The sequence below is a fragment of the Callithrix jacchus genome, chromosome 2, assembly GCF_049354715.1.
Source record: "Callithrix jacchus isolate 240 chromosome 2, calJac240_pri, whole genome shotgun sequence".
Lineage (NCBI taxonomy): Eukaryota > Metazoa > Chordata > Mammalia > Primates > Cebidae > Callithrix > Callithrix jacchus.
In genome coordinates, this window is record NC_133503.1 from 76,734,556 (window position 1) to 76,749,828 (window position 15,273).

Sequence of the window (15,273 nt, forward strand, 5' to 3'; positions counted from 1 at the left end):
TTGGGCCCATTCAAAGGAGGGAACGCCTTTACTCCTGCATGCCCAGATGAATTAAGCATGCAGCTACAGGGGAAACCTAAGTGCTCAGACCCAGGAGAGGGGCTGAATTAACCTTCTCCTGGAGAAAAAAAAAGTTTTTTCCAAAAAACTCCCATTTCGCTGGCATTGAGGGAGCCTGCACTAGCGGCCCAGTAACCACACGGCCCTTTCAGGGGGCTGCGCGGCTGCTTCGTTCCTCCGCCTTCCCAGAAGCCTCTGCGCGGCTTCACAGAGATTAAAAAGGCGGGAGCGGACCCGGCGGCTGTAGTTCTGGGGATTTTGTTTTAGCTCCTTAAGTTGCTGTGGGGCTGCTCCCAGGGCATAGCCTGGACACTGACTCCCTGGGACTTAGCCCAGATCCTCTGGAAGGCAGGCCATCGAGGGTCCAGAGGCGCCCGAGGCCTGGGGGAAGGGTGGGATATCAATGTGGTCGCTACGGGTGTATACCCGCAAAAAGCGGGCGGGTCAAAGGCTCAATCTCACCCCGACGCCAGACCTAGGCTCTCCCACGAAGGCGGAGACCCCACCAGGTCCAGGCTCAAGCCTCGCTCACTGTAAACCTCGCCAAACAGCCCTGCGGGGCGGGACCGGGGGCGGGCGGGGGTGCTAGGCCTCGGGCCCAGGGCCCCCCTGAAGCCGGTGGGTGGGTTTCCAGGGCTATTGCCCTGAAACATGCCGCCCTCTCTCAGGTTCGAAGAGAAAAAGCAAGGCGCACGGGTTGCCTAAGATTGCAGAGAAAACAGAGCAGAGCAGCCGGGGAAGTAGCAGCTCTAGACCGCCCAGGTACGTAGCCTCGAGTAAAAGCCCCACCCTGGCTGGCTGCCTCAGAAAACTTCAGTCTGAATTTTCTGCTAGTAGCCCTTTATTCTAACAGTCAGTGAAGAAAACAAATACAGTACTCTGATTTCACTCTTCTCAGAAAATAGGCCCCAAAATTTTACTGTGGAAAGATTTATTTTTAAAAGGGGGAAGGCTTCCCTGAGTTATGGTGGATAACATTGCATAGTTCATGGGCAATAAAAAAAAGGGGGCTGGGGAAGGTTTGCCAATTTACATAAAAGGAAGTGAGATAAATTGGTCCGTGAGCTATGATTGTGTCACTGCATTTGGGTATTGGTGCAAGTCATCACTGTGGTCCTTATTCCTAAAGATGTCCCTAAAGAGCCTTTCAGATTCTGAACAATCTGAACAGAGACAGGGAGAGCCAAGTTCAAATGGTGCAAACTAATTGTGTTGTTTGTTAGCCCTCGTTTAAGAATTACAGGAGAGAAAAGCCTACAAGAAAACAGGTCTAGTGAAGACATCCAGGATGAGAAGATTGCACCGTTGAGTGTATGTATGTTTCTCATTTAGTCCTTGGATACACTCAGTGTAGAGACTATCAGTACCTGAGGTACCTCCAGATGAAAGAATAAAACGTTCTTTGTTCAGTAGATGTTACACAGCTCTCCAGTATTTTTACAAAGACTGATGTGTCTTTAGACAGGGCCTTGAATTTATGACTTGGGGTAGATTCACATTCAGTCATACAGTTTTGTTTTTCTCTTTCCTTTGACAAGTTTTGGAGAAACGTCCATAATTGGTGAATTTTCTGTATGAGAAAAAACATTACTTAATAACTCCTTTTTCATGTTTTCCATTTGATTTTCCATTAACAACTGGAAACATATTGTATTTAATATGTTGCAGAGCATTCTAATTTTTATTCATTAGAATATTATGTAACTTCTTGAGGTGCTGTATTTAATATGAATTCTGTACTATATTTTAAAACTACACAGCACTAATTTAGGGAAACTCAGATTTTAAAAATTGCTTGTGACTCATCTGACATTAGCATTAAACTTCATAGTTAAGTTTCCTTTTTTATTGTTGTTGAGACAGAGTCTTGCTCTGTCACCCAGGCTAGAGTGCAGTGGTGCAATCTTGGCTCACTGACTGCAGCCTCTGCCTTCAGGGTTCAAGCGATTCTCTTGCCCCAACCTCCTGAGTAGCTGGGACTACAGGCATGCACCATCACCCAGTTAATTTTGGTATAGACAGGGTTTCTCTAGATTGGCCAGGCTGGTCTTGAACTCCTGGCCTCAAGTGATCCACCCACCTTGGCCTCCCAGAGTGCTGGGATGACAGGCATGAGCCATCGCACCTGGCCAAGTTCTATTTTTTTAACTTAATAATTCCTTTATAACATGTTTCTTGGGAAAGGCAGGTTCAACACAAGGCCTTTTTTTTTTTTTTTTTTTTTTTTTGAGACGGAGTTTTGCTCTTGTTACCCAAGCTGGAGTGCAATGGTGCAATCTCGACTCACTGCAACCTCTGCTTCCTGGGTTCAGGCAATTCTCCTGCCTCAACCTTCTGAGTAGCTGGGATTACAGGCACGCACCACCATGCCCAGCTAATTTTTTGTATTTTTAGTAGAGACGGGGATTTCACCATGTTGACCAGGATGGTCTCGATCTCTTGACCTCGTGGTCCACCCGCCTCGGCCTCCCAAAGTGCTGGGATTACAGGCTTGAGCCACCGCACCCGGCCCACAAGGCATTTTTTTTAAGGCTTTTATCCCATACTTTAACAGTGTAAAATAGTCCTTGTATTTACACTATACAAAAATAGTGTTTTGAAAGTTTCTTCAAATTTTAATGTATTTCTTTCTGTTCCTTTTTTTGCTGTGCTTCAAAAAAACTTACAAATTGTCTTATTGTATATTCTCATGCATTAAATAGTCTTCAAAAATGTGACCTTTAGTGTCTTCAAATTTTTTTGTTTTGTAGATAGATACACTGTAATTTGTATTACTGTTTCCCTGTGGTTGGGAAATTGAGATTGTTTCCTAGGTTTTGCTGTTATTGATATCCATAGACATTCTGTTACAAAAGCTTTTTGTTGTACCCCACATTGTTACCCTAAGATACTTTGCAGTGATCACAGGTTGGATCATGTTTCAAGTTTTTGATTCATGTTGATAAATCAGCACCAACTTACCTGAAACTTTTTTATATATGTGTGTGTGTGAAATATAGATAGATAGATGAAAAGTAGCATGTTATTTTACTTTTCATTTCTTTGAATGCTGGGGAAGTTGATTTTTTTTCTCAAATTATTGGCCATTTGTACTTTTCCGTGAAATGTCTATTATATATTAAAGATAGTTATACTTTTGTATACACATATATAACCAATGTTTCCATATTTGTTTACTTGCCTTTAATTTTATTTCTAGTATTTTAGACTTAACAGTTTTTTTCTTTTGATTTATATATTTCCCTCTATAGATGGAAAAAAAAGCCCCTCCCCATGAGGGAACCAGAGAAGTATTCACCTCTATCTGCTATTTGCTGTCATCCCACAGTAGTTAGTTGACTAGCATATTGTTGTTTACAAGATATGCTCATAGTATTATAATTTAATATTTATTTTTAGGTTTAATGTTAAATATCAGTTTAAATCTAAACAATAAACTGAATGAAAATATTATATATATGAAACATATCCAAGTTGATGTTTCCAAGCTAATCAAATCAATATGGTACAAGATAATAATATAAAAATGGTCAATCTCATAATTTTGCTGTATTTTTAATTCTTATTTCACTTAGGAATCAGTTACTGATACCCTCCAGGTTGACAGTAGTTCATCAAATAGCGAACTAGTATCAGGTAAGACTGTCTGATGTGAACTCCCTCTGCTTTCTGCCTTTCCTCCAAACATAAGCATCCATTCATATCTCTCCCCATCTTCCCATCTCAGTGGAAGAGGTGTCTTTTTCCTACTCCAAAGTGAATCCCTCTGACTGTGCTGTAAATCTCATCCTGAAAGCCTTTAGGCACATGCCAGTAAATGTGGTAATTACAGTTGTGATAAGCACTATAAAAGAGATTGACTTGAGTGTGATTAATTGAGTTTAGTTAGAGAAATTAGGGAAGACTTACATGAGGGAATGGTAATTGAATTAACATCTGAAGAAGAGTAGAAATTAACTTTGCAGAGATGGGTAAAGAGAAATTCAGGCAGAGGGAAGCTCTAACATGAGACTGAGCATTATGTGTTGAGTAACTGAAGAAGGCCAGTATGATTGCAGTACAGAGAGTAGGAGGAAATGTGATTGTAAGACAGGATTAGACAACCAGTTTGAGGCCCTGCACAGCCTTGTAGTCTATATAAAAAATATTGATGTTTATATTCAGAGCAGCAGGAAGTCATTGAAGTCATTTTAATAGAGAGTGATATGATCACTTCAGCTACAGTGTGGAAGACGGACTGGAAAGAATCAGGAGTGCGGTTAAGAGGCTGTTCAAGTAATTTAGGGGAGAAATCATGCACCTTCTACTAGGATGGTGACATTGGAAATGGAAACAAGGTTGTTGATATGATGACTGTTTTAGGTAATGAGACAGGATTTGGCAAATGAAGAGTGAAGGCGATGGAAGTGTCAAAGATGACTACTGTTTCTGGCTTGTATAACTGGATACAAGGTAGTACCGTTCACTGAAAGAAAAACTGGTTTGAGGAAAAGACTAGAGATTCAGTTTTTAGTATATTAAGTTTTGAGTGCATTTAAGATGACTAAGTAGTAATATCAAACAGGTAGTTAGATATGGAGGGCTGGAGATAGAAATTTGTGAGCCATCTACATATTGGTATAATCAAAATTATTTTGAAAACAAGGAGGCCACCAGCACATCAGAAATACAGAAGAATTCTTAAAAGCAAATGAGACAAGATTGGTGAACATATCAAGAGCAAAAAAAACACTGCAGAGGTAAAAGTAGCTCTAGAAATACTCTAAATCCTTGATCAGTAAATGCAAAAGACTGCAATAGAAGAGGTCTTGAATGAATTGTCAAGGTGATGGGTTAAGAACTATATTTGAAATATCTGGTCCCTTTTTCATTATACCCTTCTTATATTGGAAATTCTGGCAGCTACCAGTGCCTGCTGCCAGGAGAAGACCCTGAGAATTACCCCAAGCAAAGTGAACTATCAGGGGAGCTGGCTCTTATGGGTCAATGTTGGGACTAGGTTGAAAAACAGAGGAGAGTCTGAATTAACTCCATATTGCCACATGATAGCAGAGGAAGAAAAAAGTAAAAGACATAGGCAATTCTTATGTTTGTTAACTCTACAATAAAGTTAGTATGCCTCTCTGAAGTGGGACTTCTGATACAACAGACTTCCAGTGTGGACCCTGGCCACTTAGGGCAGTGTCCCCAGGTAACCTACAATACCTAGAAAATACAGGACATCTCCACCTAGAACACAAGTTGCCAGAATGTCTCATCACTCTTCCAAAATCTCCAAAAGAAAGCCACTATTTCAGAATTTTTACTTACTGTCTTATAAAAAGATTCTCAGAGACATGAATAAGACAATGAGGAATAGCCAAACTTTTGAAGAAAACCAGTTCTATGGAAAAGAAGCAATAAATAGAGCAAACAGAACTAACATTTGAGGAAATGGCACAAAACTAACTATCTCTAGATACAAGAGGCCACTGAATCCATAATATAGCAAGCTGCTATAAAAAAATTATAGTCCCTGAGAACTAAAAATATTGTCAGATTAAAAACTTAACAAAAGAGCCTAATATTGGAATTAATTCAGCTAAAACTAGTGAGCTAGAAAATAGACTAGAGGAATATTTCCTAGAGTGCAGTGCAAAAGAACATAGGATGTACTCAGGAAATGCTTTTCTCTCCTTACTCTCCCTTCTTTGCCTTATTAACTTTTCTAGAAATAAATTTAGGAGCCATTTCTCCTGGGAATCCTCTCCTGACCTCTGTTCTCTTTTTCTAGGTGACTTGTTCTATTCTGGTAGTTCTGTGGCACTCTGTATACTTCTGTCAAAAGACTCAAAACCACAGTGTAATTGTTTTTGTCTGTCTTTTACTCTTGAAAAAGAGGAAAATAGCTCTAAAGCCATTGAGAATTAGCACTACCTTTTATCTTCCTATCCCATGCTTGGAATACAGTTTTACAGATAATACAGGTTCAGACAATTGTCGAGTGTTTCAGATGCTTGTTGGATGGGTCTTGTACTTTATTTAGAGAAAATACTGTCTAACCATAATCAGTATTTTCTAAAATCATAGTTTAAATATATGAGAAATGTCCTTGATTACTAGGTTTATCAAGTTGACATATGAAAGGTATAAGGAAATAGAAAATAAACTGTCTCTAACTTACAAACTGCTTGTATTCTAAGTGTTCATTTGCTAATTGATATTTGAAACTTGAAATAGTTTTTCCCACAATAAAATATTGTGATGGGCTAAGTTTTGAGCAGCCCACAAAATTCTAGTTAACATATGATGTATGATTTATTGTTTTAATTCTACCTCAGAATCTAGTAACTTTATAACACATTGAAAAATTAAGGATTTATATTGAATGTTGAAGATTGAATACACATTAACTTCTCTTTTCTGAAACCCTACTAAGACATCAGTAAAGGCATAAAAATGTTGTAAAGCCATAGGTTCAAAAAGAAGAGACCTCAGCTGGCAAGAGATAATTAATGAAAGTTTGGAATTTGGAAGGTAGATTAATGAATTATAATTGACCTAACAAATCTTAAAAAAAAAAAAAAGCTGAAAACTAGGCATCTAGAGTAGAGACAAACCAAGAAACAAACTGATTCAGGCTAAAGGTTCAGGAATTAGAGGCATTACATATTCCTGGAGGAAATCTTTAAAATAAGATTTTTTTGGACTCTTTAAAAGTAGCAGTTAGATGCTTTGATCCTTTCCCTAACACACTGTGGCCAGGCAACTATGCTTCTTTCCACCCTGGTAGTCTAAGATATTGAAGCAGAGGGACTGGATTCAAGGATACTGTACTGAAAACTAGCAGTGGCAGGGGAGGAAGGGAATTAAGTGAAAGTCTTACATTTTGATGTGAAATCCCCAGACCCCTAACGCACTCAGGCAAATACACTCCAATTAGAAGATTAGAGGATTCCTCTTGTGTGCCCAGGAGAAGACTGTGAAATTTGTGTGTTATGGCATTATGGCCTGGTCCCTGTCTAAATACTCTTCCGTAAAATCCACTTCTTCCAAAGCCCCAGTTACGATGCCATTTTGGTACCTCATTCTTGAACATTCATGAATTACCAGACATTTGAAGCAAACATTTAAAATAACAGATCCTAAAAGAAAAGAAAATAAAAATGAAAAAAACTTGAAGGACACAGACAATACAAGAAAAAATTCTTTTAAAAAGCCACAGATCATTAATATCCTCAAGATGATGAAAAAATGTTATGTCCATGAAACAAGTGCAGGCTCCTATAAAAAGCATTCAGCACTAAAAGAATTCATTTAAAAAAATAAAAAATGAAATCAAAAAACATTCTGTAGAATTGGATGATAAATTTAAGGAAATATTCCAATAATTTGAACAAACATGAAAGAGAAGATTAAGGATAGAAATAGTGTCAGTGGTGACAGAACTCCATAAGTATACAAAAACCCATTGATCGTACACTTTAAAAGAGTGAGTTTTGGCTAGGCATGGTGGCTCACACCTTTGGGAGGCCGAGGCAGGTGGATTGCCTGAGCTCAGGAGATCAAGACCAGTCTGGGCAACACAGTGAAACCCTGTCTCTACTAAAATACAAAAAATTAGCCTGGCGTGGCAGTGTTCACCTGTAATCCCAGCTTCTCGGGAGGCTGAGGCAGGAGAATCGCTTGAACCCAGGAGGTGGAGGTTGCAGTGAGCCAAGATTATGCCACTGCAGTCCAGCCTAGGCAAGAGAGCAAGATAGAGATCTCAAAAAAAAATTTTTTTTGAGTTTTATGGCATGTGAATTATATCTCAATAAAATTCTTATTTTAAAAAGAAAAAGAAGATGAGTCCAATGATTCTAATATCTAAAAAACAGCAGTTCAGACACTATAAACAGAAGGAAAATTATTAAACACAGAAAGCTAGAAAATTTCCTAGAATTAAAAATGGTCATGAGTATATTTGCTGAAAGAGACATTCAGATTCTGAATAGTATGAATGGAGATATGGAGAGTCAAATTTGGCTGGTGCAAACTGTGCTCACCACAACAAATTTTTTAAAAATTGCCAAGCTATAACATTATATAATATTTAAATCCTTAAGATAGAGAAATTTATTAGTTTTCCAGAGAAAAAATAATCAGTTGCAATAAGCAATGAAGAATATGAGTGGCACTGAATTTCTGAAGAACAACTCCAGAAGGTAGAACATGATGGGGAGAAAAATATTCAGAATTCTGAAGAACACTGATTTTGTAGAGTCAAGATGGACTCCCACTCAAAAGTTGTCCTGGATTTCAGTGCCATCCACACACTAAGAAGGTATGGAAAGGTATAGTACTCATATAATGAGCCTTTCTCGGGAGAAAGGTGACTCCAAGCAGGACTCAAAATGACTTGAGAATGCAGGGGAAGGAGAACTGGCCTGGAGTTTTCATGATGTTTAGAGGATGGGACCAGGTTGAGGCTTCCTGTGCATGGTTTGAACTTGGAACCATTGCAAAAAGATGGAACACCAAGGCTCTCTTGTCACTCAGATGTTAAGTGGGAAGGGGAAGAAAGAACAGTGAGGTTGAAAAGCTGTCACACATAAGCCAGGTGCAGTGGCTAACGCCTGTAATCCGAGCACTTAGGGAGGCCGAGGCGGGAGGATCATCTCAGGTTGAGAGTTCAAGACCATTCTGACCAACATGGAGAAACCCTGTCTCTACTAAATACAAAATTAGCCAGGAGTGGTGGCACATGCCTGTAATCTCAGCTATTTGGGAGGCTGAAGCAGTAGAATTGCTTGAACCTGGGAGGTGGAGGTTGTGGTGAGCTGAGATTGTGCCATTGCACTCCAGCCTGGGCAACAAGAATGAAACTCTGTCTCAAAAAAAAAAAAAAAAAAAAAAGCTGTCACACATCAAAAATTGAACCAGTCTCTTAAATATACTAACCTAGAACTCTTACTCAGCCAAACTGTCACTTGTAAATGTTAGGATAAAGGAATTTTTAGACACATCTTCTTTGTACCTTTTCTCAGAAGTGGAGCACATGTTCCAAGAAAACCAGGAAATAATAAAGAAGAGATCATGAGATCTAGGAATCAAAGATTCTTATCTAATACAGGAAATATGTTAATTTCTTAGGATAATGGTAAAAGGTAATCCCAAGAAGACAACTGTGTAGGATGTGTAGAGGACAAACAATCCAAATTTGAGCAAATGGATTGAGATCTCCAATAGCTATACTATTTTAAAAAAAGAAAAAAAGGAGAGGAAAGAAAAGAAAAAATAGATAACCTGATTTTTTTTTAAGTATTGAGAGGAAATTTATACTCTTGTAAAAAGTTGGAACAAGGCTAGGTGCTGTGGCTCATGCCTGTAATGCCGGCACTTTGGGAGGCCAAGGTAGGGGGGTTACCTGAGGTCAGGGGTTTGAGACCAGCCTGGCCAACATGGAGAAATCCCATCTCTACTAAAAATACAAAAAATTAGCCAGTCATGGTGGTGCACACCTGTAATCCCAGCTTCTTAGGAGTCTGAGGTGGGAGGATCGCTTTAGCTTGGGAGGCAGAGATTGCAGTAATCTAAGGTCCCATCACTGCACTCCAGAGTGGGTAACAGAGACTCTGTCTCAAAAAGAAAAAAAGTTGGTACAAAATAGTACTTAGTATTAATACTTAATAAGTACTTAGAAAACAAATTTTAAAATTAGTTAATGAATAACTCTAAAAGAAATTGTAGCAAAAAGGTGATGAATGTGGCTCACAATATAGGGCTTGGCTATGAATATATTTGAATAGTCATAATAATAGAAACATTGAATACATTTAATTTAGAAATGTAAAGGAGGTGCCTATCAAAATAAACTTTTAATAGAGTTGAAAGTAATTGTCTCTAGAGAGTAAGAAATTATGATGGGGAGGTATGAGACAAGCTATAAGCCTTGTAAAACTATTTATTATTTTAACAATGAATAATTTGATAAAAAATATATTTTACAAATAGTTGGTAGGTTTATTTTTTATTTTGTTTTTGTTTTATTTTGAGAAGGAGTTTTGCTTCTGTTGCCCAGGCTGGAGTGCAGTGGCATGATTTCAGCTCACCACAACCTCCGCCCCCCAGGCTCAAGCAATCCTCCTGTCCCAACCTCCCAAGCAGCTGGGATCACAGATGCCCACCACTACACCTGGCTAATTTTTGGTACCTTTAGTAGAGACAGGGTTTCATCATGTTGATGAGTCTTGTCTTGAACTCCTGATCTCAGATGAGCCACCCACCTGGCCTCCCAAAGTGCTGGGATCACAGGCATGAGCCACAGCACCGGCCTATATTTTATTTTGTTTTTTTAAAAACTGGGTCTTGCTGGCCTGGTGCGGTGGCTCACTCCTATAATCCTACTAAAAATACAAAAATTAGCCAGGCGTGGTGGCAGATGCCAACAATCCCAGCTACTCAGGAGGCTGAGACAGGAGAATCGCCCGAACCTGGAGACAGAAGCTACAGTGAGCCAAGAGCACACCACTTCACTCCAGCCTGGTCAAAAGAGTGAAACTCCATCCCCCCCACCACAAAAAAGAAAAGAAAAGAAATAGTCTTGTGGCTGGATACGGTGTCTCAAGCCTGTCATCCCAGCATTTGGGAGGCTGAGGTGGGCAGGTCACTTGAGCCCAAGAGTTTGAGGCTGGCCTGGCCAACATGGTTAAACCCCATCTCTACTAAAAATACAAAAATTAGCTGGGCATGGTGGTGTGCCACTGCAATCCCAGCTACTCGGGAGGCTGAGGCAGGAGAATCACTCGAATCACTTGAAGGTGGAAGTTGCAATGAGCTGAGATTGTGCCACTGCACTGCAGCCTGGGCGACAGAACAAGACTCTGTCTCAAAAACAAACCAAAAAACACACAAAAAACTGGTCTTTGTGGCCCAGGCTGTTGCAGGTGCAATCATAGTGCACTGCAGTCCTGAACTCCTGGGCTCAAGCAATCCTCCTGCCTCAGCCTCCCGAGAAACTGTGACCACAGGTGTGCCCCACCATGTCTGGCTATAGTTGGTAGGTTTTAAATGAAAAGATTTTTGTTTTCCATATATTTATTTAAATTAAAAAGTAAGCCATCTTTAAGATATTTAATATTGAGAATGTTCTAGAATAGTGATTAGATTCAAAATATTGGTATTGAACCAGATGGTCTCGTGGCTTCAAAGAAGTCTCTGAAGTCACTACAGGTGATATTAAAAGTACAGTGCTAGGACTAGACCGTCCGACTGAAAATATGTGACTGGAACCAGAAAGGATTTAAGCACGGTTCTAGAAGGAAAAAAGGCTTAATATTGGAGAATTGAGGAAGCCATTTGAAAAACTTCACGGGAAAGTTAAATAAATGAATAAAATGTAATTAATAAATGAATATGGGGCCAGGTACAGTGGCCTGCATCTATAATCCCAGGATTTTGGGAGGCCAAGGTAGGAGGCTCACTTGAGGCCAGGGTTTCAAGACCAGCCTGGGCAACATAGCAAGACCCCCATTTCTACAAAAAAAAAATTCTAAAATTAGCCAGGCATGGTGGTAGACACCTGTAGTCCCAGCTACTTGGGAAGGCGAGACTGGATTGCCTGAGCCCAGAAGTTTCAGGTTATAGTGAGCTGTGATTGTGCCACTGCACTCCAGCCTGAACAACAAAGTGAGACCCCAACTCTAAAAGTGAAATTAAATTAAATTAAAAATAAGTAAATAAATATGGGTTATGTTGTGAAGCATAGAGGGAGGGACCAGGAGGGACAATTTGGGCCACTTCTCTGGCCCCAATTTCTAATGTTCTTGCTAAAATGCAGGGCATCTGGTTATCCCAAACCAGTTATTTTTCTAATTGCATTTTAGGTTTTGGGGTTCATGTGAAGAACATGTAAGTTTTTTACATAGGTACACATAGCAGTGTGGTTTGCTGCCTTCCTCCCCATCACCTATATCTGGCATTTCTCCCCATGTTATCCCTCCACAACTCCCCAACCCCTGCTGTCCCTCCCCTCTTTCCCCACTACAGACCCCAGTGTGTGATGCTCCCCTCTCTGTGCCCATGTGTTCTCATTGTTCAACACTCACCTATGAGTAAGAACATGCAGTGTTTGATTTTCTGTTCTTGTGTCAGTTTGCTGAGAATGATGGTTTCCAGGTTCATCCATGTCCCTACAAAGGACACAAACTCATTGTTTTTTATGGCTGCATAGTATTCCATGGTATATATGTGCCACATTTTCCTTGTCCAGTCTGTCATCGATGGGCATTTGGGTTGGTTCCAAGTCTTTGCTATTGAAAACAGTGCCACAATGAACATTTGTGTGCATGTGTTCTTATACTAGAATGGTTTATAATCCTTTGGATACATACCCAGTAATGGGATTGCTGGGTCAAATGGAATTTCTGTTTCAAGGTCCTTGAGGATTCGCCACACTGTCTTCCACAATGGTTGAACTAATTTACACTCCCACCAACAGTGTAAAAGTGTTCCTATTTCTCCACATCCTCTCCAGCATCTGTTGTCTCCAGATTTTTTAATGATCGCCATTCTAATTGGCATGAGATGGTATCTCAGTGTAGTTTTGGTTTGCATTTCTCTAATGACCAGTGATGATGAGCACTTTTTCATATGTTTGTTGGCCTCGTATATTTCTTCTTTTGAAAAGTGTCTGTTCGTATCCTTTGCTCACTTTTGAATGGGCTTGTTTTTTTTTTTCTTGTAAATCTGTTTTAGTTCTTTGTAGATTCTGGATATTAGCCCTTTGTCAGATGAGTAGATTGCAAAAATTTTTTCCCATTCTGTTGATTGCTGATTCACTCTAGTGACTGTTTCTTTTGCTGTGCAGAAGCTGTGGAGTTGATTAGGTCCCATTTGTCTATTTTGGCTTTTGTTGACAATGCTTTTGGTGTTTTGGTCATGAAGTCCTTGCCTATGCCTATGTCCTGAATGGTTTTGCCTAGATTTTCGTCTAGGGTTTTTATGGGGTGTTAGGTCTTATGTTGAATTCTTTAATCCATCTGGAGTTAATTTTAGTGTAAGGTGTCAGGAAGGAGTCCAGTTTCTGCTTTCTGAACATGGCTAGCCAGATTTCCCAACACCATTTATTAAACAGGGAATCCTTTCCCCATTGCTTGTTTTTGTGAGGTTTGTCAAAGATCAGATGGCTGTAGATATGTGGCATTGCCTCTGAGGCCTCTGTTCTGTTTCATTGGTCTATATCTCTGTTTTGTACAAGTACCATGCTGTTTTGATTACTGTAGCCTTGTAGTATAGTTTGAAGTCAGGTAGTTTGATGCCGCCAGCTTTGTTCTTTTTGCTTAGAATTGGCTTTGTGGGCTCTCTTTTGGTTCCATATGAAGTTTAAGGTGGTTTTTTCCCAGTTCTGTGAAGAAGGTCATCAGTAGCTTGATGGGGATAGTGTTGAATCTGCAAATTACTTTGGGCAGTATGGCCATTGTCACCGTATTGATTCTTCATAACTATGAACATGGAATGTTTTTCCATATGTTTGTGTCCTCTCTGATTTTGTTGAGCAGTGGTTTGTAGTTCTCCTTGAAGAGGTCCTTTACATTATTTGTTAGTTGTATTCCTGAGTATTTTATTCTCTTTGTAGCAATTGTGAATGGCAGTTTGTTTTTGATTTGGCTCTCTTTGAGTCTGTTATTGGTGTATAGGAATGCTTGTGGATTTTGCACATTGATTTTGAATCCTGAGACTTTGCTGAAGTTGCTATCAGTTTCAGGAGATTTGCTGAGATGATGGGGTCTTCTAAATATACAATCATGTCATCTGCAAATAGAAACAATTTGACTTCCTCCTTTCCTAATTGAATACCCTTTATTTCTTTTTCTTGCCTGATTGCTCTGGCTAGAACTTCCAGTACTATATTGAATAGGAGTGGTGAGAGAGGGCATTCTTGTCTAGTGCCAGATTTCAAAGGGAATGATTCCAGTTTTGCCCATTCAGTATGATATTGGCTGTTGGTTTGTCATAAATAGCTTTTATTATTTTGAGATATGTTCCATCAATACCTAGTTTATAGAGGGTTTTTAGCATAAAAGGCTGTTGAATTTTGTCAAAAGCCTTCTCTGCGTCTATTGAGATAATCATGTGGTTTTTGTCTTTGGTTCTGTTTATGTGGTGAATTATGTTTATAGACTTGCAAATGTTGAACCAGCCTTGCATCCCCAGGATGAAGCCTACTTGATCATGGCAGATAAGCTTCTTGATGTGCTGTTGCAGTCGGTTTGCCAGTATTTTATGAAGATTTTTGCATCTGTGTTCATCATGGATATAGACCTGAAGTTTTCTTTTCTTGTTGAGTCTCTGCCAGGTTTTAGTATCAGGATGATGTTGATCTCATAACATGATTTGGGAAGGATTCCATCTTTTTGGATTGTTTGGAGTAGTTTCAGAAGGAATGGTACTGATAAAAATATATTTTAATTGCATTTACATTTCCAACTTGTGACACTGATACAGCATTTACCTCCCACTTATACAGCATTAACATTTATTATTTTCTCTACTCAACTACCCAGATGGTGTGTTTTCCTTATTTCTGAGCCTGGCTTGAGTTCTGGGCTTAGTGTTAAGGATAGCTCATCTATGAGAGGTATTCATAACATTTTGAGAAATGGAAGGCAAGACAGATACAACTTCTGGATGGGAAGGATGAAGACAGTTTGAGAAGGATGAAAGTTAGCAAGGGTAGGGACAGGACACTCTAGGGCAGTTGGAGAAGGGAAAGCAAAGGATGCTCAGAGGGACAGTCTACTACTCTTGACAGCAGAGGATATGGAGAAGGATGGTAGATTGAGTCAATCAATTTATGTGTTGCAGTGGTGGTTGGAGAAGATGGCCAGGTGGGAAACAATTCTCATTTTTAACAAGGGAGTTGGCATAGGAGAAAAAGTTGTGGTGAGGTCAAGGGAGGAAGGACAAAGAGTTAGTTGTCTCAGGTCGGTAATGGATGAGCAGAGATAGGTGTAAGTTAGTTCCAGGGTAGGATATAATAGGTTTTCAGAATAATGCTCCCCTTTGATCTCTTACTTACCACCCCAGACCCCTGCAACCAGTTTTTATCAGTGTTGATTTCTATCCTGTCATATTGGAAATGTTTAATAAGTGCAGACTAAATATAGCAGAGCACATTTTCCCTTTTCTTACCAAACCTCTGGTTCTCCTCAACATTTAGTACTGTGTTCTGTCACCACCATTTATTGAACA

The 15,273-nt window shown here is 39.6% G+C and overlaps 1 protein-coding gene across 6 annotated transcripts in view; it reads left to right on the top strand.

Annotated features, from left to right (window-relative positions):
• The first annotated feature begins 257 nt into the window (after positions 1-257).
• The window catches only part of MEIKIN (meiotic kinetochore factor), a 107,369-nt gene continuing 92,353 nt past the window's right edge, over positions 258-15,273 (top strand). For 4 of the 6 annotated variants that reach the window (XM_035290917.3, XM_035290919.3, XM_035290916.3 and 1 more), the window contains exons 1-4: positions 416-593; positions 729-822; positions 1,284-1,371; positions 3,636-3,696. In XM_035290917.3, coding sequence (XP_035146808.1) covers positions 464-593; positions 729-822; positions 1,284-1,371; positions 3,636-3,696 — 373 coding nt within the window. In that variant the 5' untranslated portion in view covers positions 416-463. Of the gene's footprint in view, positions 594-728; positions 823-1,283; positions 1,372-3,635; positions 3,697-15,273 lie in introns of all 6 variants that reach the window. The other 2 variants (XM_035290918.3, XM_078364921.1) reach the window with 1 other exon arrangement.